Genomic DNA, 27758 nt, shown 5'->3' with positions numbered 1-27758 from the left:
ATATTATGAGGGAGGCCCCGGTGGAATAAGAGCGGCTGTTTACATGAAGCGACTTGAGTCTGTCAACAGCTTAGTTTATATGGAGGGCTGCTGCTGAAAAGACTGAGAGACGCAGGAACGATGTAGAATCTTGTTGTAGAAAACTTGTTGTATAATTCTTAATTTTTGTATTTTCTGCCAAACAAATTGATGCCAATTGTAGTGTCGATGGACAGTTCTACAATTCTGGTTGCCATCCACCATTAGTACAGTATGAAATGAGATAAAAATACTCAATTTTGGAGAAAATGGATCACTACAGTAAACATTTCTGTGGTGATGCATAAGAGGAATGACTTTCTCTGACAGTAAAAGTAACAATTAGTATCCATAATTGAATCAGTTCATCAATTAAACCTTTTAGACTTGCTTCTGCTTTTGCTTAAAAACTGAAAACTAAAGCCCATTTCCCACTGTACACAAAACCTACCAACACCTACTAACATCTGGCTTTTGTATTTAATGGGGAAGGTTACAAAAGGCTTTCGGTCAAATAACTCAGCAGTAATCATGTGTATATATATCGGCTCCAGTTCCGATCGGCTATGATGGAAACATGACACCTGGTTGGACACGCCAATTTTATGCTGCATTTCATTTACCTTGTAAGTCGGAGGCAGCAGCTAAGAATGACGTCACGCCATTTTGCATTCTACATTTTGCGCGTACAAACACTGTACTAACATGTACACAGGTAGAATTTGGACAGCACTCTCTGTACATGTGTTTTAATGAGATACAAATAAGACAGAGGTGCTATTAAACAGTATAATTCTTTAGTTTTCACTACTGTTGATGCATGAAGCAGCCATCTTGGATTTTGAGGTCAGGGTTGGTGAGGGTCCTCCAACTGAAATCTGACTTCGAGGGGCGTTCCAGTTGAAATTAGCTCCTTTCCCAGTGCAATGCAATGATGTACTTCAGAGCTCAAACATCGTTTAAAATCTAGTTGGCACCAAGTCTGAGAGAGAGTCTGAATAGGTAAAAACATTAAAAAAAAAAGAAGTTACCACAGTGGCATTTCCACTGGCCCCCATGCTGCTTTCTGCTGTTTACAAACCTGTTTTCTGGCACACAAAAAAAAAACCCCAGAAAGGCATACTCGTCTGCAGAGCCCTGTCCATGGCTCCTGTCTTCTGGCTCTGTGAAAGCAGTTTATCACCTATTTTTAATGGGTTTTCCCATGTTTAAAAAACCCTTCGTATACGTGCTAATTTTGGTGGGAAAACGGTATAAGGCTGGATATAAGGAGGGCAGGGTATAAGCCTGCTGTACTGGAATTCAAGTATGGAATATTACCGAACTGCCATTTTATGCAAAGGCAGCTTATATGACATAATTTAAGCCACTGTTGAAACTCAAATACACATATGGCCTGTAGCAATATTTCCAGTCATAAAACATGTCTGGCAGTGTGAGCAGCAGCTCATCTTTTATCCAGACAGAGATTAACAGACTCTTTAAGGAGAGGAAGCTGGTTTGGGAATTGTTAGGAGGAGATTTTTATATTGATGCCTTCAGTATGTTGGAGGTAAACAAACTTTAACCCGACCGTGTGCTTCATTTTTAAACCTAACTGTATATTCTGTAATTTAAGGCCTATATCTTGTAATTACAGAGCGTATGGAATATAACTCCTTTAAAACCTACACTCTGCTTCTCTAAATAGTCCACCCCTCCCTCCGTAAAGCCCCATGTGAATGACATGAATTGATACTCTCAACAGTTGGTGGTTTTCATATGTCAGGTAGGAAAAGCAGAACATTTTTATCATGACATGTCAGTCTCGGACGGTTATATAATCAAGACAGCCAGTATATTGCCTGTAAAGATAGTGTTACCCAATCCATTGTTGATTAAACGCCTACACAATGTCAAACTCCTCCTACTATAGGGGGACAGAGCAGAGGGGAAGAACAAACTGTGTGCTGTTTTTTAAAACTGTCTGCATTTTAAAGTGATAAAGGAAATAAAGTAACAACGGTCACATCTGTTTGCAGGGAGTTGTTGCTCTCAACCTCCGCAGTGCTGATGATTTAACATTGTGAATCCAGGATTTTGGTCATGCACGTTATCTACACAGGGCTAACTTGGCCATTGGATGATTACTGTGATTAGTAATAATTGCAGCTTTAGCCTGTGGTTATGATGTTCCATGAATGTGCTGTGTAAAGCAAAAGTGACCAACCTGTTATGACGAAGACAGTCTGTCCCTTGATAATTCTAGCCCCATGCAAATCAAACTTGGTGATTTCAGCCTTAATTTATATTTAGTGGGTGCCATTTTCCTTCTGCTTCTTCTTTTTTTGTCTGAAACTGCCATTTGTGGTTTCTTCTCGTCACGTGAAAAGGAGACAGCGCTGAAATCTGCAGGCCACAGTTTTTAAATACATTCTCAGTCCAAACTGTGTTCAGGAGGTTAAGAAATGTCACATGTTGAAATTATATTGTAATATCTAACAGTGGTGAGTCGTAAGCCCAAAGCAAAATGTCATGACTTGGGCTGCACACAAGCAAATGTAAAGCTGCCTGAAAAATCAAATGAAGCAGCTATCAAGGCAACTTCACCTTAGAAGCATGTCACCCACCCTCATAAACATCCATAAGAGGAGCTTCATACAGTTCGTTTTGATACCCAACAATCTCTCGTCGGCGGAAAGAAAGATTTGACTTTAAGGGGATCTATTGTGCTCATTTTCAGGTTCATACTACTACTACTTCAGGCTCCTACTAGAACTTGTTTTCACGCTTAATTTTCCTGTAACTATAACTGCTGTAACACCTGTATCCACCCTCTGTCTTAAAAGGCTTTGCTTTGGCTTTGCTTTAAGCCCCCCTCCCGAGAAAGCCTAGTCTGCTCTGATTGGTCAGCACTTGCAAGTCGGAATATATTGTCACTTTCTACCTTAAAAAATTGCCGATTAAAGCTTCTAATTCAGATTCACAACCAGACATGTTCCAGTAGGAATGTGATCCAAAATCAGGGAGAAATTAACATTTGCAGTACGCTTTGGCTGATGGACCGCCAGTGGCTGTCAGTCACTGTCCACTGAGCCTGACATCATGTAAGTTATTAATACCTGAGTAAGGTATTAATACTGCATGAAACTGTCCACCTTACACCTTCTCTTCCCATCCCTCTGTTTTACTCTCACACACAAACACACCCACACACACACACACACACACACACACACACACACACACACACACACACACACAAACCAAACACATCTTCGAGAGCACTGTCCTGTTCTTCTCTGTCCTTGTCTCAGTCCTGACAGTTGTGCTACTGTAATGCATTAAGTTGGCAGTTTGCAAGTCGGGTCCAATTCAAGTGGTTGATTAATGCATATTTTTCCCCTCCCCTCCCAAACAACGTCATCTTCCATCAGGATGTTTCATGTTGGTCTTCGTCATATGCCAGTTTTGTAGACATCATCCGCACTATTCAGCAACCAAGATTACATGGTTTCCTGACATTAGCACGTAGCTACATGTAGCAGCATAAGCTATGTTTTGTAAAACGATGCAGTAACATGCCTGGTTACAAATTGTTCACCAGATGATGTCAGCTTGGCGCAAAAGTAGGAAAACAATGCCAGAAAGAGAGTATTCGGAAGCCTAATGATTTTTGCTCACAGTGATAATGTGATTATTTAAAATTGTCATCAGTCCGACATTATATGACATAGAATAAGGATAAACATAATGGGCCTCTGTCTATAAGTTAAAGCCAAAGTCATTGCCTTTCTCCTGTGTGTGCAAAACAAGGGATTGATTCTACACTAGACAAACGCTACCAAACGCCATACTACAACTATTCTTTACCATGTCTTGCTATCTAAATTAATCTTACACATTGACGTTGAGTGTTCAGTAGCTGCAGCTGAGGCAGAAGTGTGACAGCAGATGACAATCAAGCCGACCTATGAAATCATACATGTGCCTGGCGGTCAGTTTTTATCCTAAAAATCATTTTAAAAGTTGTAGAAGCAGCATCTCTTAATAACTGGATAAGGCCCCGGTGTTTTGGGCACAGGCTACATCTGGCTTTAGGTGAGATATGCATTTCCATCATAATTGTGTATCATTTTTTTCTTACACACACACACACACACACACACACACACACACACACACACACACAGGACACTTTTTGAAAGTAATGTAGTGTTCCTTGTAGTTGCATATGAGTTGTGTATCCTTTAAGCAGTAAGGATCCGAGTTAAAAAAAATCATCATCTATCATTTTGAAACCCTATAACTAACACATACATGTGTTTCTGGAGTCACATCGTGTGTAGGTTGAGTATTTTTTTTAGGGCACGAACGGTGGGGAGGAAGGGGTTAATGCTGTACAGTTTATTTTGGGCAGGTGGGTGGAGGCTGTTGGAATGTGCCTGAGGGAGGGTGATAATGTGGCCACTGGGAACCCCAGATCCTCGGCAGAAACCCTGCGTGCCTCTATCAGTCCGCAGCAGTTGGAGCTCTTCCAAACGGAGAACTGTCCTCTTCTCTGTTGTTTTTAAGTCACGTCATTGCAAAGTCCCAGTATCACGCACAGTGTCACTATGGGCATCACAACAGCAACGATTCAATAACTAGTCCAGGGTAAACATCTCTATTAAGAAATATAACTTACCTTATGGAAAGACTTTGAAAAGCTTTGGGAGAGGAAATTCAAAAGAGAAACCCCTTACTCATGTGGGAGGGGATTCAATAATTTAGATGGGAAAATGTCAATTAGAAAAGTGAACAGGAAGTTTTAACAGTTGGTAGAGGTGCAAACCACACCAGGCTTATAACTCATGAATCCGGTTTAATCAGACCAGTAAAATAAGTCTGATAAATTAGGTTCAGTGAAAGTCCTTGAATATCAGTTCTTCACACCTGTCTAGTTCCAAGTTGCCATGTAGGTGATGAAGCATGCACACAAACCCCACTTTTAGGTGAGGTTTTGCCCCCAGGCTGTGTGTGTGTGGCTAAGATATATCAGCCAAGGCCCGACCTGCATTCCTGGTGGATCAGCCAGCCACCTTCCTCTCTCTCCCCGCTCTCGAACTGAAAGGTCAGACTAAATCAAGCCAGGAGGCGCTGCGGTTTTTAAGTGAATTAATTGAAATATTCAAGGCACTTTGGCCGGGGTGTCATAAATGGCTGTGGCAGGGTGCGGCTGCATTAAATAAAGGATTCAAGCAGATATCAAATTATGCCAGCATTGTTGGATATGTTTATTTTGAAATCAAAACTTATTTGCATTGCTGGTGGAGTGCCATTTCAAAGGAATCATTTCAGTTGCTGCAACTCTTGAGTTCTCCCTCATACATCTGCCCCATTAAATAGCCATATCAGTATCACTCTTGTACTTTTAATTCCCAGGAAACATTAATGCTCCTTTTAAAATTAAAGGGGTACTTCGCTCACAAAATGACCATATGTATATCAGTTACTCTGCACGTGTCACATTGAATTTGTGAAGAAAATGTTTTGTCACATGCCTCAAGTGAGCAAAGAATCCAAAAATGGAGAACATTTTTGATCAATTGAAGTGAAGGGGGCTGCGTCTAACAACAGCAAAAGTATGTCAAAACATCCATTTGCAAACTCTCTCTCTCTCAGTACTTCCTAAACCCGTTCATTTTTGCTAAAACTAAACAATTTAAAACACTCCCACATAAACAGTGTCACACAAGCACAAGTAGTGTGCCTGGGCAAGAGCATGCGATTGAACTCGTCTCAGTGGAATGCACAAGCAGAGATCAAACACACGCTTACGAAAATGCATGTGTTGTGGGAAGTTCTGCGCATGAACTACGGTAGCAATGTTTGCTAGTCAGCCTTACTTTCCTTGATAAACTTGTCCTGTTATGAGTTAAAGAGCTATAAACTTGTTGGCTAGCTGCTGGACTCCCAACATTATGAATGTAAGCGAAAAAGAAATGAGAACATTATTTATATTGTCATGTTTCATGTAGAGACGCATTTCCACCAAACACTTTCAGTAGGCTGCATGGACATCTACTGAAACCGTAGATCTGTTTGGCGTGTCCACCACAGCAGTACTGTTGTTATGTAGGCTGGGTTGTTAGCCATGTCACTGCTCCATCCCGATCTTGCTGTATATCCTCCTCACTGACAATGGAGAGAAACATCTGCACCTCACTGATTGTCCATGGATGGGGTTGCGTGACATTTTCAGCACAAAAAAAGAAGCAGGCTGGAGTGTTTAGTGCAGAGCAGGGAAGCAGTGCTGCCGGAGTGCACATGAACAATGCTCCACCACATTTTTTCTCCAAGTGAGGAAATAGAATAGTTACAGTTCACATAATCTGGTCGAAATTTATGCACATTGAACATCCAATCAATCGCTAAAGTGTATGTCATGCAAAAGAGCCAACAAAAACATTATGTTGACATTTAAGGTGTGTTGATTAATTCATGACGTCAATATGTAGGAAATCACTCCACCTTAAAAGTTGCCCGGTGAATAAATTTTTTTTTTTCTCAGCTGCTTACTGCTAGTAAAGATGAAAAGGCAGCAAGACATTGTTTTATTTTATAATTATAGTTGACTAATGTATGCAAACTTGCTACCACAGGAACATTGGTTACAGTCCACTGTAGTCCGAGCAAGAGTGTCGATTCTCTGTTGACCAGTCGACGGACTGTTTCTAGGTCGGTGTGCTAGGTACCTCAATAGAGGGGTGACAAAAAAACATTGTATTGCTACCATCCACAGGTTTTGACGATGGAAACACAGAAATAACTGCTCTTATGTGAGCTGAGCTGAACTGGACCGGACTGCTTGGTGGAAACAAGGCTTTTGTCAGTTAGCTTATCTCTTCCCAGAGACACTGTAGTTCCTTGGCTCCTGAGAAGCTCCACAAAATATCTGCGGATGTACGATTACAATCTGGTTTCATTAATGTGTCGTCAATGCTACAGTTCACGTAACTCCTCTACTCCCCTGCCCCGTTTATAAACAATATCCTCTTCAGGCCAGAATTTGTCCAAAGGCCACGTAGAGCCTTTGAAGTCTCCTCTCCTGTGTCTCTGTCTGCTTTAAACACCAGCAGCTGGGCAGATGGAGCCCAGATGGACAGTAAAGTAGGGATGTCTTTAAAAATTCATAGCACTCACCATGATCAGGGCGAATGGAGGGGAGTTGGCATTAAACATTAAATTGCTCACACACACACACACACACACACGCACACTCATTGGGAGTGGGGGAGGGGGCTGTTAGTGACTACAGGAAGTGTGTAGCTCAAATGAGAGCCAATTGGGAGCGACACTTATTGGGATTGCCCATCAGGTTTCTGCTGATACAGCTGTCTGATAAGTGCTTGTCGGGTTTATATTCCTGCGTAGTCTCGTACAGGCCTTTTGATCCCCCCTCGGGTTGTATGAATAGGACGGATCGTGTTGTTTTTGCATTTTTATATGAACGTAATGAATGTAGAGAGAGAAAGAGCTGCCTTTAATTAACAGATATGAGCTTTCCGAACACGTCTCCCATCTAACATTACCGTTTCTCTACAATATGGTGTTGACAGGTTGTCACAATCACGCAATTAATACATTGTTTTCCATTTAATTGACAGCTTGTTGTCCTTCATCCCTTGATCCACTGGCCTTTTTTGCTGTTAATGAATAGCTAACTCCAACATGCTTAATAATTATAAAGCTATGTCTTTGCACAACTTGGTAGTTACTCATGCAACATTTTATTCACTACACTTTGTTTTTTCTCCAATCCATTAACTTGGATTTAACTTGTTATTTCAGAGTACATAAACTCCAGAGCAACAAACTATTTGATCAGCTGCAACCACTTTTTTCCAGCGGAGTCTGCAGGGGTTTAATTAATCAGCACAAGGGAGTTTTCATTTAATGTATTATGTTGTGCCCGTGGCGAAACCTCTGCGTGCAGTGATCTGTGTTTAACAAAAAGAAAACAAGAGGTTAATGGGCCCTGTTCATGTCAGGAGAACAAAAGGCCAAAAACAAAGGTTGCTGCAACATGGGAAGACCTCTAAAAGTCTTCCTGTTGAGTGGTGGAGGAGCAGCACGGGAGGGGAAAGAGTAGGTGTGACTGAAGGAGCAGAGAGAAAAATCAGTTGGCGTTGGGCTTTGAACCACTGCCAAGTAGAGTGTGTCGTACATGCTCGTTTTGACTGTGAGGCTCTGCAGAGCATTATAATCGTATCCAACGCGCAGCACGGAGCTGATGTCAGAAACTGTACAGCCATGGGGATTCTGGAAATTGGCAGGCGCTCAATACGGAGGAGGAGAGGGGGGTTGGAGCAGGAATGTAAACAAAGATTGCATAAAGGCTGAGGCTAGCTCCTTCGTCCTGTCTTTTTCTCTGGCTGTTGTGTTATACAGTATAGATTTTATTTTGACCGTGGGGTCACTTGTGTGTTTTCTCCCTCAAGCTTCCTTCTGACTTCAGTGTGATCATATAAGGAAATTATTTTTTTTTGAGCCTTGCATAAATCCTTCATTGTCTTTGCCACTGTTGTGTGTGAATCTTATTTTTAATCTCTCTCTTCTTCCTTTCTAAAGAAAATATGTGAGTGCTGGTTTATCTCTTTCTTTCCCCTTTTCGTCCCCGTATAAGGAACTCTGTACTGTATCCCTGTGTCTTAGCGTGAGCTCAGAAATAGAGCTGCACTGAATGGTTGGAGTTGTCAGCAAACAAAACCCTTAAGAGACGTCTTTTCATGAATGCTAGCGGATGGCATACATTTGAACAAAAGCGGTGCATGTGTGTGGTCGCCTTCAGATGCTTCTAAAAGGCAGCGTGCTTTGAAAGCATTCAGTCTTGAAAGAATCAATTAAGAAATAGGTCAGACATTTTGCTGTACGTTCTCAAGGTCTGAAGCCCGTCTCCGCGGTCAATAGCTCAAACATCATGCAGAGCAGCTGCCCCCTTCTCTGACACTGTATCATAAAAGACCCTGTGAGCGCATTGATCTATAATCACATCTGACCCCTGTGACAACACTTGCTGCCCTCTCTGTATGATAATAGCTGAAATTCCTCAGTTGTGTGGGCATGCTGTTGTTCGCAATACAGATGCAGATAGTGATTCTTAACCTCCATTTCACACCAGTATGAAGTGATAATAGACACTTTGCACTGCATTTACTTTGACATGTCACAGCAAGAAAGCCACAGGCCTAACTAATAACATTGATAATGGCTGCATACCATTTAGATGAGTGTCAATTCCAGGATCCTGCAAATATGCATGCTTGCTCATTGACAGTACTTAGTCTGAAATGATTACCTGCTAAAATGAGTCAAGATTTTCTGCGAAGAGGAGTATTTTCTCTGGAAGACATGAAACGTGTCAAGACAGTTTTGTTTGCTGCACGTTGTTTCCATATGAGAACTGGAGGTTGGACCTAAAAGGAAGGTCACAAAAAATGTGGGCAGTATGTGTAAATAACCTGTGGTAAACTCCCCTCCATCTTACCAGTGTCCAGATCTCCTTGCTCATCTCTCAGCTCAAATTGTTGGCTCTAGGTCTGTTGCTCAAACCACCGATTGTACTTTTGCATTTTCCTAGGCGGAGACCACGGACACAAAGAGTCTAGAAGTGGATTAAGAGAGATAGAGCTGCCCCTGTGGAAAACAGACAAGCTTGCATTCTGTGATCCACCAGCCGGAGCGTTTATTGGTCTGGCGTGGCACAGTGGATTCTAATAGTTGAAGGTTTCTCTTGGACAAAAGCAGATTCCACAGTCCTTTTTCTCTGGTCATGTATCACCAATTTCAAAAGTACAGACATAGACAGCCCAGTTTTATGAAAAGACCATCTTTCCAGCAGTGAAACACTTATTTTAATGGGATTACTGTCTCAGGTAAATTGGAGTTTGTTAATTTGACATCTTGCAACTGACATATTTCAGGTTTAACAGTGTCTTGTCACGTTTTTGAGTTCTGACTTGTGGGCCCTCATTTTGTTACTGTGTCTCTTGCTCGTGCACCATCACAATCACGATGTAAGCATCTACACTACACACTTTAAACTTAACTTTTTTTTTTTTTTTTAACAGAAAAACTTGACAGGGCACATTCAAGTTGCATATAAGTTGTTTTTCTCAGGGTTTGTGTTGCCAGAAGTCCCACATCAGAATTTAAAGACTGCAAGCAGAGGACAAATCCAGGGGGTAGCTTGAGGTCAAACTGCATTCCACTCATTTATTGATTTGGGCGGGCTTTGCCACGTGGCCACGACATCTCAATCCCTGATGAGCCACACGGACAGATATCTGCCCTCCATGGGGCCAGATATGTTTTTAAGGCCACCGTCGTCGACCATTAAACTCATTGCCCTGCACATCCATCACTCTGATTGACGGTGCAAGCACCCAGCCACATGTCGTCCCCTCTGCACAGCGAGGTGCTTCATACTGGGAGGCCTCAGCATAGCACAGTGGCCCTTTTTAGTCTTACCTGGACAGATTAAATTTCTCTTAGGCTACGTTCACATTACAAGGCTTAATGCTCTCAGATTATTGCCCCAGATCTGATCTTTCTGCCCAGACTGTCCATGACCATGTTTGAGGTGCCCCACATCTGACATCAGTATGAATGGATCCCCTCACAAGCATGAAACAACAAAAAAAACATCACGTGAGGAATTTGAGAAAAAAATCAGTAACATAGGGGTGCAAACTTTCATCTTCCGAATGATTTGCTGAGTCAGATGAATTTGTCATGTTGAGGAGGGGGCTGCCCACTGAGCTGAAAGACGTTTCTCAAATGGCAACCGAAGCACGTGGCTAATTATTATGCAGAATAATATCATCTGACGTTGTTTGTGTTCAGGATACAGAGCTGTCCTTACTGTTTAGGCTTCAGGATTATGAAATTGACTCAGACCTGTTTGGAAAAAACAGTATTTCTGTGTCCACACGACTCTGAAAGGATCAGATCTGTGTCACATGAGAGCGAAAATAATCAGACCTGGGCCACGTTTGCTTGTAACATGAACGTAGCCTGACAGGTCTTCATCCTGTTGGTATACAAGCACTGCAACAGGCCTTCTCCTGAACTTTCAGCTACCTTTCTATCTATGTCTCCATCTTTCTGCTTTCAGACACAAACGTTATCACTGCATCTGTGCTGGCGCTGAATAAATACCTTCAGCTTTTACGCAAACGCTCATTAGATGTGTATCTAGGTCATAGCTTTCAACCATTTCGAGAGGAAGTTTCATTTACAGATACACATCTTATGTAAAGATATTTGTAAAGGGAAATTACATTGAACCAGACGACGCTGAGTGCAGCATCAGTTATTTGGTAGCTCTCTTTCAACACGCTGGTTTATAATTGTAAATTGCTGTTACACCCACTTCCCCTCCTTCAGTCTGTTTAGCCCTGCCCTGCCCAGTTTGGGTATCCATCATCGTGATACTACTCATTAGCAGTGCGGTTACAAGAGATTGCTCACAGCTACATACATCAGACTCTCCAGGGCCCTGAGAAAGCTGGCTGCTATTTCTGATTCTTATCCAAATCTGCAAGCCATGGCAGCTGATGGTAGCTGGCAGGAATGGCGTGCAGTATGTTAGCGTGGGATAGTGCTCATTCTGGTTTCATGTCCTGTCTCTGTCAACTGGTTTTACACCTTTGTCTCGTGTCAGCAGGGGATACTGTTCATCCAGTTATATCCGGCAGAAGCCGAGCATAAAAATCCTTTGGCAAAGCCCTGCAGACTGACTTACAACTTCTCACACCATAAAGAAACCATGTCTACAAAGATAATTTCATTTCTATGGCATCATTAAATTTCCAGAGGCGTATTTCAGCATCAGGGAAGTCATAGTGTTGGGAAATAAAAAGGAATTGTACACAAAAGTCATTTTATAGCAAAATATATTTAGAGCCCCATGCTTTGTTCTATCACTCCAATTAAAAGTACTAATTTATTGGGCTCCTCGGCTGGAAAAAGTACTCGATACCACTGCTTGTACAAGGTGTTGACTTTGCTTCCGAAATACAGACAGGAGGGTAGCCAATGTTTGCTCCTGCTATCACATGCCAGTATGCCCTGAGCATAGCATGAGCCAAACTGTGTGCTATAACTGCCTGTGGCATGTAATGTCCATATCTCTATTTAAACACCAATTATTTGACATTATGTACAAATCAAAAAAGGTCTATTTGAATTACATTAATTAAACCTTTATTTGACAGGTGGTTTAATGACATCAAGGTCTCTGTCTACTTTTGTGTTGAAAGACAAAGATGTTTTAATGACTGTGGGTTTATTTCAGTCATTTTATAGTGGAGTCAAAATGATCGTGGATGGTTTCACCGTATAAATATAACACAAATTGTGTTGATTTGAAATGACCGGAAACTGAAGGATACCAGGACAAAAGGATGATAAATAAACTTTCAATGACAAATGTCGATTGTACTCAGGATTAAAGCTGCAATTTGTATTAAAGAAAAATACATATTTTCCTTTTAAACAGTATGTAAATTGACTATAACTTTCCTTAAGTAATAATAATCATTTGGGTTCTTTTTTGTCAGATGACATTAATTACAAAACCAAGCGATATGTTGGCAGAACGGGGGGTTAAAACTTGAAGTTTTCTGTCCAACTCAGAGTGGAAACCAAACTGAGAAACTTCATGAACAAACCAGGATAGGGTTAATCTCATAGCTCATAGACATCCTGTGTTTTCTGTCACAGTTGACCCATTAAGATATGTGGTTTTATTCAGCAGTTATGAAAACTGCCTGTGTATATTCTACCCACACTTATCACTTTATTTCATTTTCAGGGTAAATGTGACTGCAGTAGATAAGGTGACGGTAGATTCAGCCAGCCACGGCAGCGTTGTTTGTCACAGCAGGCTGTTAGCTCCTCATCCTCAGTCGATGGAGGTGATTTTACGAGGTCATCTGGTCAGTTAGGATTATGATGTGTTTGATCCTGCCAGTCAATAAAACAGCGTTCAATGCCTCTGCAGTTGGAAGGCTCTATTGTTGCTGTTAATTGTGTGCATGTGGGGGGGATGGGCAGGGCGGAGAGCAGAGGAGACAAAGACATTCATTTTAATGTCAGTATACGCAGACATGTCGGTACAGTTTCTGTCACTCTGCTGTCAGCTCTGTCAACTGACTGGATTAAGTTATTTTCCAGATGAACATTGAGAAGTGCAAGGAAGAATTTAATTTGCATACTGACATTGAGTGTTGGCTAATTTGGCCCTTATAGTATATCTTTGATTGTTTTTATGCTGTTAGATCTCAGCTGTCAGCCATGCTGAACAGGTTCCAGGAGTTACTTTGTGATGAAGTGTTTTTTTGATCTTAGCCATGTGTCCTTGTCTGTTTCAGTTCGCAATTTTTCTGACATTTCCTGGATTGGCTCTTGGCAGCCTTTAGAAAAAGCCGTGTGAAATATGCTGTTTTCAATCAAAGAAGGCTCAGAAGGAAAAGATGGTTTATTCGTCTGTCTTGACTTCTCTTGTGGCTGCATTACATTCATGTCCATTTTCCATCACCATGGGTAAAAACTTCTGTTTGTTTTACGATGGATCTCTCCCTGATAAATCAATGGAGGCTAAATGTCACTCCCAGAAAAAAGCCCTTTCTCTTGAATTACCTCCATAAACTGGTTTCTCTGAGTAACCTGGTTACTTCAATGCATGTAAACTAGGGCTGAATATTGGTTAACTCAATACCTTCTAAGGTACTGACTGAAGTAATACATTACCAAGTTGTATCGAAACCTCTTCAGTCAAACAATACCTGCATTAAATACATTTTCTACCAGTATCTAGAAAAATGATTTTGTATGGTTTTGCTCGCAGCCAGTCAGTGCAAATATTCTTCAAGTCAATGTGTGCTCACTACTACAGCAGCTACAACCCATTCAGTGTGTGGTGTGGTGAGATCATAGACTGTTAAAGCAATGGACGTGGCTGCTGTGACATCATCCATTGGTTTGTGGACTCCCATTTTGAAGTCTCAAGTTTGGCATTTTGGCTGTCGCCATCTTGGTTTTGTGGATCCAGTGACCAAAGTGTCCATATGACCATATTTGGGTGAGAGGTTGGCGCTGTGGAGGAGTGAGGGGTGCATCTGACTGAAAAGCTGAGGACATTATCAGCAGACAGCCTGTCACTCAAAGCGGCCTGCCCTTAATTATGCATAAACTTTAAATGTAAATGGATGGGTTATATAGAAATTCAACCCCCATACAGTTGTCATGAAGGGGGAAATTATCTATAGAGACCAAACCCGTGTTTGTACCAGGCTGTAAACATGTTTATTTCTGCTGTTGAGTTGGCCATTTTAACATGGGGGTCTACGGTGATTGACTGGTTTCTGGAGCCAGCCTCATGTGGCTATTTAAAGAACTGCAGTTCAAACTGTGTTGGTTTCACTTTTCAGCCCTGGAGGATGCCGCCTGGGTGAGGTTGATCAAGGTTTATTTGAGAGGGTTTTGCAGTTCAGCATGCCAAAATGCCCCCAAAACGTTCAAAAGTATGGCTATAGGACATGTGGTGTCTGGTGGCAGTTTACGCAACTCAATGCTTCCATTCACATGATGGGTATCAAATGAAGGTGGAAAAAATGTATAGAATTAAGCACTCTTGTTATCAGTATCACGTTGAGGGTACTGGTAATGACACTGGTACCATAATTTTTAAACAATACCTGGCCCTAATGTAAAGGTACTTTGATTCTTAGGTACTAGTGCCAAAACGTGAAATGCAAAACACACAACCAGAAACTAATTTAAAACGGCACTGTAAAGTTTTAAGCACTAACACTCACTACCTAATGATGAGTAGGGATGACCAACATGACAAATAACAAATGTAACTCTTTCCACGTCCGAACAAAGGAAGGGGACGTCAGAGCTCTGCTTTGTTTGATTCAACAGATGATCTCTAAGAGGTGTCATGCAAACAGCAGCAAAACAATCCTGAGCAACAAAGGAAAAAGCAAAACAAGAACACGGGCTTGTCACTTCTTGAATCTGATTCTTTTTTTGTTTAGTTGTCAAGCAGAACAGACAGATGAAGAAATCAGTGAAGTTGTAATATCTGGTTTCCAGTCAGAGGCTGGCTTGGTCTCTAAGTATTCACTGTAGCAGGAAATGAAGACTTACTGTACATCCGTGTTTTGACTTCTTTTCTAGAAAATGTTCCCGTTTGCAGAAGCACTCGAATGTTGTCACAATGGATTTCAGTTCTCCTGCTTTGTGAGGCTTTTCATGCTCAGCAAAACCTGCTAGTTGGTTATCTTGAAGAGTCCAATCTCCAAACAGAGATCAGATAAAAACAAAGATCCAAGCTCTCCACCTCTGTCCTGCTGCAGTACACTATGTCCTGTGTTTCGTAAATTGGGTGTTACTGCATCTCGTGACTTTGGCCTGCATCTTTTGATGGAAAAAAAGAAATGTGACTACTGTGTCTTGTGCCGAAAATAGTGCTGCCCGCTCTGTTTATGACCACTGTGAAGAAGGTAATCAGATAAAAGCTTCAATAGTCAAAGTATTGCCTTCATTGCAGTAAAATTGAATTATAGGCTGACCCCACTCGCTGAAATACATAGAAGAAACTGTGTTTTTACTGAGGCCAAACTAAGCGCAAAGCTGAGGAACCACTTTCAATAGATTCCAATTTAGTTTTGACGTCACCTGGTATCCAGTGGAGATCTCCGTTAGATTTGTTTCACCCACAGCACATTTTCATAAACATTAAACAGAGATCCGACACGAGAATCTTATTATCTGTCACCTCAGGAACAAAGGCAGGGCATTGCATTGTGGGAATAAAGAATATGCTATGATTTGTGGGAGTCCTTAAGCGAAGCTGTGCTGGTGGTTGTGTTTGCTTTGGTTCATTAACGACACTCATAAAAGGCGTTTGACCTGGAACAATGCTGTGTTTGAATATGGCTGATCATGTGTTCATGAGCAGTATCAAGACCCCAGCCCCTCTCCCTGCTAGCCATACATTCCCTTCCCCCACTGCCATATATACATATATGTGTGTGTATGTGTGTGTGTGTTTACATTTTACGTTCTCTTCAGCTCATGTTTACGGATCAGCTCTGTGAGAGGCCACCACTCATTGTCGTAGCAGGGTTAATTTGATATTGTACTTAAAGTGTAACACGCAGCAACCCTGCATAAAAGAGACACCAGCGCTTTTTCCGTTGAAATCAGGCAACACGACATGTAGAAAACAAGTTCATACTAATCTCCTTCATGGAAAGAAACAACTCAAGTACTTGGAATAATATAAAGTTGTGAAACTGGTCCACAGCTATTGGGTTAAAGGGATTTGGTCTCAGTGAATACTTGGTTTCTGCTGTGTATAACCACAGACACACACAGAGGCGCCCATTAAATAAAACACATAGTGTGCAAAGGGGAGGATTAAACGCACCTCAGGGTTATCACTCTCCACGTTGATAAAAGACGAATTTAATTGAATTAAATTGTATTTTCAATCACAGTTTTTTCCCACGATTATGAAACAAGATAACCGAGATAAAACGGTGATTGTGTCGCATTCCATTTCACAATAATGCTCTTGTTTTGTCTTGTGCTGTAAATCCAGCGCACCTTTTTCCTTAGCAGTGGTGCTCTGTTGCCCCTCCCTAAAAGCCCAGAGTCAGTCTCAGACAGGCTGTGGCAAGTTTAGTTCACCTCCAGCCTGTATTTTAGTTGAATTATATATTTTTTAATCATAGTTTTTTTTTTTCTAAATGCATGATGTCTCCAGTCTATTGAGTCATCATCATCTCAATATTCACCAAACAATCGTGTGTATGATTTTTGTTGTACTCAAGCAGGCCTAAATAAAACTAGCATCATGAGTCTGTTCTGTAGCTACCTGCAACCAAACAGAGCCACTTATTTCTGTGTTAAAAATTTTAAAAATAAGCATTATTAACTATATAAAAGAAGGAGTTGAGCCCTCATATTATCTCAGGCTTCTGCACAGACAACCACTGGAACTGAGCCAAAGAAATCAAAATGCAGCTGATGCTCGTGATATCGAAATGATATGTTATTGCTGATATTTGTGTAAAGGGCTTAGTTTGCATAAACGCTATCACTGTAATTTTATGGTTTGCTCTGTAACAGTGTTGTGTGGTTCTGAGAATTCACACATGTTAACATGTTGAAATTTGTGATTGCAGCCTTTACTGCTCACTCTCTCACTCTCTCAGTCTGTATGACAATCAGCATGTAACCCACTGCATATATGTGCGTTAGTGTGCTCTGTGCGCATCGCACTTCCTCTGAGAAGCCCGTCTTACCTGAAAAATTACTTTCAAAGCAACAGAATTTTGGTCAGACATTTAAAAGAATAAGTGAATGAGAGGGGGGGAGCTGAGTTTCTATCATAACCTTTCTCTGTAAATTTTGACCCTGAGTGTGTTTGCGTGTACATGTTTGTGTGTGTCAGCCCTCACCTCAAGGTGATTGGCAGGTGTAAAGGAGCATGTAGACGATACCCCGCTCTCCTCTCAGTTTTGGTTTTCAGTTGCAAAGCATCTATTATGTGCTATGTGACACTTGTGTGCTGCTGGCTCGCTAACTGCCATTTGCATTAAAGGCGAAGTGAACCCCTCCCCCCCTCACACACACGTTGCCCCCCCCCCCCTCCTCTTTTACGGTATCATCTACCACCATCCCTTTGATGGCTGCAGAGCTGTAGCAACAGGCTGCTCTTTGGTTACTGATTATTTGCAGTATAAAACCACTTTGTTTTCTGGTCTGTTTATAATTTATCTGCAGGGAGGCTGTCGCTGACCTACATACACAGCCAGGATGGGAAACTATCAGACAACAGTCAAACACTAAACACTTGTTCAAATGTGGCTGTGAAGTCTGACGTTTTGTCACTTCAGCAGCTCATCAGACAGCATTTGGTTCACTGTCACCATTTGTTTGCCACCGTTAAGTTTGCTACAACACATGATCTGAAGAATCTGTTATCATGGCCCTATTAGTGGTTTTAAAGTGTGGAGAAAGTTACTGAAAAAATCCTGCAACCTGTTAAACGATCTGAATTTTTGAAGTCTTCTTTTCAGCTCAGTTGTTTTAATGGGCTTTTTTTTTTTTGCGGTGGATTTAGTGAAGGGGCGTTAACTGGCTCCCAGCGTTACCAGTTGGCCCAGTTTCTAGTCGTTTATCTTGTTTCTTTTGGTTATCTGAATAGCAGAGCTTTATTCCTGCAGGGGCCCCTGCCCCTGTGCACATACTATAGACATGAAAACCTATAAGCATACAGCATCCACACCCACCTCGGCATGATAAAGGGTGTGTGTGTGTGTGTGTGTGTGTGTGTGTGTGTGTGTGTGTGGTGGCAGCAGGGGAGTTATAACGTACATCAGGGTTAGATATGTGGAGCTCAGAGAGTGAAGAGACGAACAGAAGCTGATCGAATTTGAGGGACAGATGATGAGATTGGGAAAACGGTCGAAGAGTTTGAAAGACAGAAAGTAAAAACACGCAGAGGAGACAGATCCACAGAGGAAAAAAAGACACACAGACAGAAAAGATTTAATGAGGGGTGGCAGCGGTCGTGCCGGTTGGACAGGATCCTGATTGGCTGGCTTCAGTCGACCAGGTATCCCACTCTGATGATGTCACCTGTGCAGCCTCCAACCCCCTGACTCATAGTAGCAACTGTATAGCTCTCCATAAAGCAGCTAGTCCATTAGCAGCTTCTGTCTGAGCCGCAGGTTAACATGTTTTATAGTGAACGTACTGTAGGAAGAGTGATGTGTACATTTGCGGTGACTGGAAAACCCTGCTTTTTTCTTTTTTCTTTTAATTTTCCTTCCTTTGAAAGCACATATCCTGTTATTTCCCACCTGTTCTTTTACATAATGGAGTTTCATCAAGATGTCAGTTTGTGTCAGTGTCTGTGTTACATGAAACTCCGCTCTAAATGAAACAATATTGGGATGAAACTGGTTTCACTACAGAGCACACTTGAGCCTCTAAAGCATGTTACAGCATGAGTTTACTTCCACATACCCAACCAGTATGTCGTGGTGCTAACGTGGTTTACCTTCTGGCAGATGTTGTCACAATTACTTTGCTTCAAGCTGTTGTCATTACACATATAGACATGAGCAGATTGAGATGCCAGAGCATGCGACATTCAGCAGTTTAATTGCAGTATGTGTGAAATTGCAAATCAGTCGTGAATCGATACAGGTGTGTAAATTAGGGAAGGTGATTAGAAAATGATATTTAAGAGGCAATTTCCCATTTCAGGTGTTAATTGTATTACTTAAAGGGACAGTTCACCCCAAAATCAAAATATTTTTTTTTCTCTCTTACCTGTAGAGCTATTTATCAGTCTAGATTTTTTTGGGTGTGAGTTTCAGATTGTTGGAGATAGCGGCTGTGGAGATGTCTGCCTTTTCTCAAATGTAATAGAACTAGATGACACTCGACTTCTGGTGCTAAAAGTTCCTTGTTGTGAGCAATTTCAGGTAGCAGTCGATGCACGCTTCCCTCTGAACAGTGAATCGGTTGGCGGCTGTAGTTTGGTAGAAAAAAAATAGTTCCTACGTGAAGCCCCTCACAAGAAGGTGTGTGGATTATCATGAGTAACCGGGTCATGATTTCTGGAAAGAGACATTGCTGTCGAGTTTTTCAAATGTATTTTTGGGGCGCTTTGAGCACCACAAGCTGAATGCCATCCCGTTTCATTATTTTATCTCCAACGCTCCCTTTAAAGATGATTGCAGTACATCTAAACATCATATATATTGAGCAAGCCTGGGCAAAATATAAAAATGCATCTATGTGCTGAAGTGAGGTGCATATCACCAGGGAATGGCATCTCTGTATCCCAAATACCAACATTTATAGCAGTTTTTGGAGCAGTTTTGGAACCTTCAAACGTAAAATTAAATATTAGAAACAGGATACCGTGTCCATGTCCCTGTTAACAGCAAATACTGAATGAGACTTGAAACTGGATACGCGTCAGTGAGAGGGATACTGTGAGCGTGTTAACACTGTTCACACTTCACTGTCCTCATCGGCTCCATCAGTTGGCTGGGAAACAGTGAAACCAGTCGACACATTTCAGCACTGTTACGCTGCAGTTACGTGTTTTCAAACGAGCAAACATAACATGAAAACCTCCAGCTTTAATAATTCATTCAGATGTGCATAGTGTTGCTTATGGTCGGAAAAGTAGTTGAACTGCATTTATTTATTTATTTTTTTTTTTTGTTCATGCCGTGGTGCAACATCTGGAGTGAAGCCTGGGATCTGACCATTAGCTGCTTGTTTCCATGTGACAGCGCTCCCACTACGCCAGGGAAATATTTGTTTGTGTGATCAGGACAGAGAGAGAGAAAGAATGAAAGGGGGGTGGAGAACAATTAAAGGAACATGGGGGGGATGGGAGTTGGGGGGTAATTTCCAAGATTTACGGTGCCGCACTTCACAAAATGCATGCATCCTGTAATTAAAACTCCCCCTTGCCTCCAGCAGGCCTGTACATTAGCTGGCATCCCCCACCTCAACCCTCTGCAGTCCCCACCCCTCTGTTCCCCCTGCCCGCTAGATTATAAGATCTCATGGGCAGCTTGGTGTCACTAATGAGGGCTGAATGCCACAATGAGGGGCAGTCTGTTCATGGTAAGGGGCCTCTACTGTCACCAATCATACAAGCCTTTCATTTTCACTTTCTCTGGCCGGGTCCTTTAAAGCAAACGTAGAAATCCTTTAGTGAGTGGCTGCAGTTTGGTGTTTTATTCACCTTCACTTGATGATGTGGTGGCAGAGTAGGTCAGTGGTAAGCAAGCTAGTTGGAATTTGTTTTCACTCAAATGAGCATGCAGTAGACTCCGTGTTTGGGTTTTAGCAGATGTTTGATTTTAGTCCTTTTTTAACAGAAATGTCAAATGTTCTTCAGTTCCACATTCTCCTGTGTGAAGATTTTCTGCTTCTCTCTGTATTTGTATGATAGAGCATTGAATATTTTTCTGTTGTGGAATGTTGGTCTGACAAAACTATTTGAAGACGTTACTTCAGGCTTTGGGAAATTGTGATGGCCATTTTTTCACTTTTTTTGTAGAAGGATTAAATAAACGGAGGAAATAATCAGCCTCTGGGGGTAACAGCCAATATTACAGGCTGATCCGGTGTAGCAAGTGAATATCCGGCTTAGACCTCCTCCTCCTTGTGCTGGCCATTTCAGTTTATCTCTGTAAACAGATATTTGCATATGCAAGCAGATAAATAAAAACAAAACAACATCATCATCAGACGATAGCCGACAGGTTCCGAGATTGCATTTTGTCCGCACAGACTATTTACCTGCAGCTCAGACGTGACAAGTGAAACTACTTGGACTACAGATGGAATCCAGAACGCTATTGATACCAAAATCTTGTCCCGTTGCCAAAAGATTCTGCAGACACAATATTGTCAAATTGTCTTGTTTGTATCCCGAGTTGCACATATTAACAGTCCTCTAGTGCTGGTCATTGGTATATAGAAAAACAGAAAACAGTGAAAAATGTCCATCTCATTTTCTCTGCTAAAGGCCAAAGTGACATCTTTAAGTTGCTTGTTTCATCCGACCAACAACCCAAAACCCCAAAATGTTCAACTTAATGTCACAAGACAAAACAAAGCCGCAAACTCTCACAATATTGAGAGGCTGGGACCAGAGAATGTTCAGCATTAAGGGAATCAGCTGTAGTATGTGATGGTTAGTTACGTACTGTGACGTTAATGCTTTCTTGTGATGATATATGAAAAGGCTCTGCCTGCTCGCTGCAGGCTGTTGTCTGTGTAGTAACAATACACTGCCTGTGTTTCATGACCTGCCCTTTTCAATAACAGATTATGAAACTCTATGACCTCACATAGATACTGTGTGATATGTGGTTGTGGATTTAACAGTGAACCCCTGGAGTGTGATACTGAAGCCGCTTCCTCATCTATGAATAGGTCACAGTCAGCATCAAGTGTGTGACACATACACAGGGAGACCCCCAACAAGATATTTCACTGTCAAACTGGCAAACTGGAAAAAACAACCACAGGCTTCAATGGCCTCACTGTACTCCCCCGAGTCGGTGCCCCACTTTTACTGCTAACTTTCACCGAACTTTTCCAGAGCCCGGGGCCCCGCCAGCAGCTGGGCCCACATCAGGTTCTCATCAAGCCAGACTTTAAGTTTCTCTTTCTGTCATTTCTTCTTATGATCAGAGGGCAACTGGCTGGTTTCTGTAAAAGTGATGAGACTGTCATATACATATTCAGCTGAACACCCTGCTCTTCGTCTTTGGTATTGTTATGTGGGATGTCAAACATTTGTTGTATCTCTTATAAAATCATAAGTTGTTGCTTCATGTGTCTCCTGTCTTCCTCTCTACAGCTATATGAACTGGATAGAGACCCAAAGAGAAAAGAGTTTCTTGATGACCTCTTCAGCTTCATGCAAAAAAGAGGTATGTCCCCGTCTGTGTTTGTACACTGTACCGCTCATTAAAGTACACCTACATCCATTCAGTCACTTATCTGTCCATATTATATCACCTGACTTTATCTCCAGCCAGCGTCACACAGAGACTCTTAATAGTTGACTCTGTGACATATGACACAGCACCGTCTACTCATCTTTCACTCACATGGGTGGGGTCTTTATTCAGTTCAGAGATGATTGCTTTATGGTTGCGCAGCCCCTCGTCGTTCCCAGGCTATAAGGAGAAGGAACACATCGTATCAATGCCTGGGAGTGGATTGGTTTACCTTCCCATCCTGCTGCTTATCCAGATGGCCCTGCACACACACACACTCTGACTCATCCATCATGCACAATCTTCATACCGGTGGCACACACAGCATGCAAACACACAAAACTGCAAACAGAGCCAAATAAAAAAAGTCAATTTCTCTTCATCTGAAGAACTCATCTTCATACTTAGGAGCATTTAGGATTGTGCAATATTTTATTTGCATGTATCCGGTGCACACATGCCCAGCGGCTTATTTCAGATCTTTTTCAGCAGTCTTGTTAATTTGACAAGATGATTCATGGCTGATATAATCACATCAGCGGGCTGACGATTGACACGAGAGACATCTGACATGTGCTCACAACTGAAAAACCAGTACTAAATGTTTACAGTGTCAGAGCCACTGGCTACGGGCGGATCTGCCAAGCCCCGTCTGAGAATGTGAGAGTGCCATCTGCAGGGCGTAACGACAACTGAGGCATCGTTTCTTAATATGGAGATCTAGGACTGATCGTATTTAATGTGAAGCGTGGGCCTGATGATTCTGTTTGGGACCACTCTGTGTTTAAATGAGTATAATTTGATAAGATTATTGAAGGCTTTGCCTTTTTCTTGCTGGGGAAAGGACTTTTGACACAGATAAATACAGAATTGGAGGTAATTGATTAGGGCTTGTCCCAAGGCATTTTGTCTTATGCTTGTTTTGTCATTAACTCACACTTGTGTCATTTGAAGACATGAAAACAGCTTTGTCAGGGTGAGTAATGTTAGACAAATACTAGTTTGCATTCTTTATGTTAATGCCCTAAATGTTTAAATGTTTGTGTCTCTTGAATTCCAAATGGTCAAAATAAAAAGATCCATCACAATTATTAAGTGACGTTACACAGATCTTCTCTAGAACATCCTGCTTAATTCCCCCAAACGTTTTCGGGTATCTCACCTTCACACGGGTCGTGTCTAAGCTTGTTTCCAGCATCCTTAAACAATCCATCCATTAGTCACATTTTGATAAATATGATGGACTTGCATTGAAGATCACACCGGTATGCTTCTTGCTGTGGGCGTTTTCAAACTTAAAAACGAAAATCCAAACATCCTCAAGTCTAATTGTGCATTGAAGAATAAAAATAGGTGAAGCAAATGTCAAACATGTAGGGTGCAGGGTGGTGAGTAAACAATCATCATCATTCATTCTAACTCCTGAACAGCTTTAAGCTCTTTTCAAACATGTGTCAGACCCCAGCAAGCATGTCTCTGTCGACATGAAAGGAAGCCTCCTGTCATGACAGTGTTTTTTATCTCTGTGTTGACCTTTCCCCTCTGTGTATGTGTGTGTGTGTGTGTGTGTGTGTGTTATTACAGGAACCCCAGTGAATCGTATTCCCATCATGGCCAAGCAGGTCCTGGATCTGTACATGCTCTACAGGTTGGTGACAGAGAAGGGCGGCCTGGTGGAGGTCATCAACAAGAAACTGTGGAGGGAGATCACCAAGGGACTCAACCTGCCTACCTCAATCACCAGTGCAGCCTTCACCCTCCGCACACAGTCAGTACACACACACACACACACACACACACACACACACACACACACACACACAGGGGTGTGATCACACCTCCTCCTGTGTTTTTCCTTTGGTCGGTCACTCAGTTACATGTGTGTTTGATTTGTTTGGATTCTCACTGTAAGCTACAAGCCACAGGGGCCTGTCAACCAAACTGGCAAGTAGCTATTTTAGTGGACAGTTTGGATTACTGTTATTGCTCCGAATAGAAATCAATAACACAACTGATTTGAATTTCTATAAATTAAGTCGGCCGCAGCCCTCATACCCATAATCCGTTTGTTCTGCTCAGCAGGATCAAGCATGTGGTGCTGCTGGCTATCAGATGTCAACAACCATTTCGTTTGACCAATTGACCCTTGTGTTTGAAGGCACTTCCTGTAGTTGGTTCAGATTGCAGCATGTTCTCGCTCCTAATTAGCTGCACCGTAGATCCTTTTTGGGAGAATGAGACCTGAATTTTCAAGAATTTTGTGCCATTATTCAATTTTCCTATTGCTTCAAGTTTTTGTCCATCACTTGAAATCTTGAATTATCGAGAGCCGGCATGTTTCACTGTTGCCAGTGATCTACTTGGAATGCTAAGTAGGTGTTAAAGGGGAACTACAGCAATTTAGTATTGTACTTTCATATAGTTTGAAAGCTTGTGTGAGGCAGAGGCTATGATATCTGGACTTCTTGTCCCTAGCATGAGTGAAACTCAAAAACAATAGCTCCTGCACTTCCTACAATGTATCTCGATAGCATCTTCATTAGATCCTCCCTGCCTGGTAAATGTTAAAGTCTGTCAAACTCTGTTACAACTCTGATCTCTGTTAAAAAAATGTGTCATCTTTAAGCACAGTCTGAGATAATCTTGATGACATTGCACTACATTATTCAGCATACGCTTCTATCTTCTTCAAAGCGACCCACAAACAGTGCATTGAACCATGTGGGTACAACAACTAACATTAAGTTTTTGTATTGAAGTTTTAGGAACTAATTGGCATTTCAGCAGGGTGCTAAAGCTCAAAGCATCCCTGTGCCAACAGGCCTATAATAAAACCTAAATACATTGTTATCCTCTCAGATACATGAAGTACTTGTACCCATACGAATGTGATAAGAGGGCACTGAGCAACCCTAACGAGCTCCAGGCAGCCATCGACAGCAATCGGCGGGAGGGCCGACGACAGAGCTTTGGCAGCTCCCTCTTCACCTACTCGCCCAATGGGACACCCACTATGCTCTCCTCGCCGAAGCTCCCCTCAGCCAGCGTGGGCCTGACAGTGGGCACCAACGGGGCCTCGCTGACCACCATCCAGAAGATCAAGAAAGGTGAGATTTGTGTATCACGCTGCGCGCACATCACATAGAGTCGATGTTAGAAGACATGGAAGCATCAAAGCAGTCATTTTGAGTGGTCAGAACATTGAATAACTGACTCTAGACTTTTTTTTTAACATTGCTAAAAATTGTGATAAAAAATGTGCTTTAAATCATTACAACCTGCCTGTATCATTAACAAATAAATATATCAGTCCTTTACATGACTGGAGATAGTTCGTCTGTGAAGTCAGAAGTCAGGACGTTACCAAACTTTGACTTTTAAAACAGTATATTTACTCCCAGAGAGCAGAGATGGTGATTAGTATTTTTGCATAGGATGCTCAAATCTTTATCCTGTACGTTTAATAGAAATTCATTTGCTGTCGTCTCTGTTGTTGCTATAGTTAAGTTAACAGATCTTAATCAGCTGTATCTGAGCTAAATGTCTTCTTCTTTCTGGCCAGAAGAGGAGGGAGGCCAGACACTGCCGGGGCTCGGTGTGGCTCGTCTGTCAGCGGGAGCTCTGGCTGGGCACTCGGTGGCTGCTGTGCAGGCAGCAGCAGCTCAGGCAGCCATGGCGGCTCAGGTGGCAGCTCTGGAGCAGCTGAGGGACAAACTGGAGGCCGGCGAGCCACCAGAGAAGAAGATGGCGTTGCCGGCCGAGGAGCACCAACGACTGCTGCAGAGAGCGCTGCAACACAACCTGCTGGCCATGACCGCTCAGATACCCATGAACATCCGCATCAATAACCAAGGTAGTGAACGCACAGCGTTGTTTCTGATATATGCAAAACTAAACAACCAGTCAGACATGATTTCTCACACCAGATCAAGAAGCCTGTGTTTCCTGTGAGCTGAGGAAATTCTTCCACGAAATAATCTGTCACTGACTCAAAAGATTATAAGAATCTTCACAAATAAAAAAGTGCATATCAATATTACCACATCATATCTGCTGTGGGCATCACTATTTTACATTTCATTGTTTTACCCCAGAATTTACACAAGCTGGATTTCACACACTCTCCCTCTTCCTGACAGCGTCTCAAGACATTCCTGTCATCTCACCTCAAACCACAGCACCCAACAGTGAGGAAGTAACCCACAGCAGGTCTATAGGTTGACCTGTTTAGCTTATAGATGCAGCGTGCAAACATACAGTACATGTGTGTGTGTTTGTCTGAGCGGGGGATTCCCTTCTGACACTTTCCCTTCTGACTCTTTGATCTTATAGCAAAGTATATCTTGGTTGCTATCTGTCTGATTCAACACGCAAACTGTTTCTCAGTACTGATAATACAGGTGATTTCAGAGAAATGTGCATTTGGAGGTTTTCTGCAAATTCAAGCTCTTGAGTTGCCCTTTTGGTTTCCAGATCACCAAGGGAAGTCAACTCGATGTCACAAAGTCACATTGTGGTCTGTATACTGAATAAAACCACAGTTTTGTTAACACAGCTCTACTTTGTGGTTTGTCTTCCTCACAGAGGGCAGACAGGACTCGGCCCTGAACCTCACAACCAACGGCACAAGCAGCATCAGCATGTCAGTGGAGCTCAATGGAGTAATGTATACTGGTGAGTATCACTGTCACGCAGCACAGGAAGTCCAGCTTACCACTTCCTTTATTCTCAGTAAATATGTATTCGGCTAAACATAATAGGAACTCTTGGTTATTCTCACATCATTTTATCATTATTTCACGTCTTTCCGAGACTGAGTGAGAAGATCGACATTTGTGTCTGTGTGTTAAACATGGAGCAACAGTTGAACCTGGATTAGCTTAGCTCACCATTAAGACTGGTGACGGGGGGTGCAGCCAGCCTTGTTTCTTTTTAGCCTTGAAGAGAACAGTTTGTGGTTTTAGGGGGAGAGAGGTGATGTGACTACTTCTTGGTGTACAACAGCCAGGTGCATCTCTAGAGTCTGCCCGGTTTTGTACCAGCAAGGAAGGAGTAGTAGGAATCACTTTTAAACTCCTATTCTTGTCTCACTCACTTTTATAGTTTCAGGTTGATTTTTGCACTTAAATATCTCTGAACATCGTCCAC

General features: G+C 42.0%; 1 protein-coding gene across 2 annotated transcripts in view; it reads left to right on the top strand.

Annotated features, from left to right (window-relative positions):
• arid3a (AT rich interactive domain 3A (BRIGHT-like)) overlaps positions 1-27758 on the top strand; it is a 55286-nt gene that overhangs the window by 18105 nt on the left and 9423 nt on the right. The window contains exons 4-8 of one of the 2 annotated variants that reach the window (XM_049588688.1): positions 22469-22541; positions 24195-24378; positions 25470-25717; positions 26176-26463; positions 27195-27284. In XM_049588688.1, the coding sequence (XP_049444645.1) occupies positions 22469-22541; positions 24195-24378; positions 25470-25717; positions 26176-26463; positions 27195-27284 (883 nt within the window). Of the gene's footprint in view, positions 1-22468; positions 22542-24194; positions 24379-25469; positions 25718-26172; positions 26464-27194; positions 27285-27758 lie in introns of both variants that reach the window. The other variant, XM_049588686.1, reaches the window with a different exon arrangement.

This window comes from Epinephelus fuscoguttatus, linkage group LG10 (genome assembly GCF_011397635.1).
Source record: "Epinephelus fuscoguttatus linkage group LG10, E.fuscoguttatus.final_Chr_v1".
NCBI classification, from domain to species: domain Eukaryota; kingdom Metazoa; phylum Chordata; class Actinopteri; order Perciformes; family Serranidae; genus Epinephelus; species Epinephelus fuscoguttatus.
The sequence above is the reverse complement of the archived record's forward strand: the minus strand, read 5'-3'. Positions and strand labels throughout refer to the sequence as shown.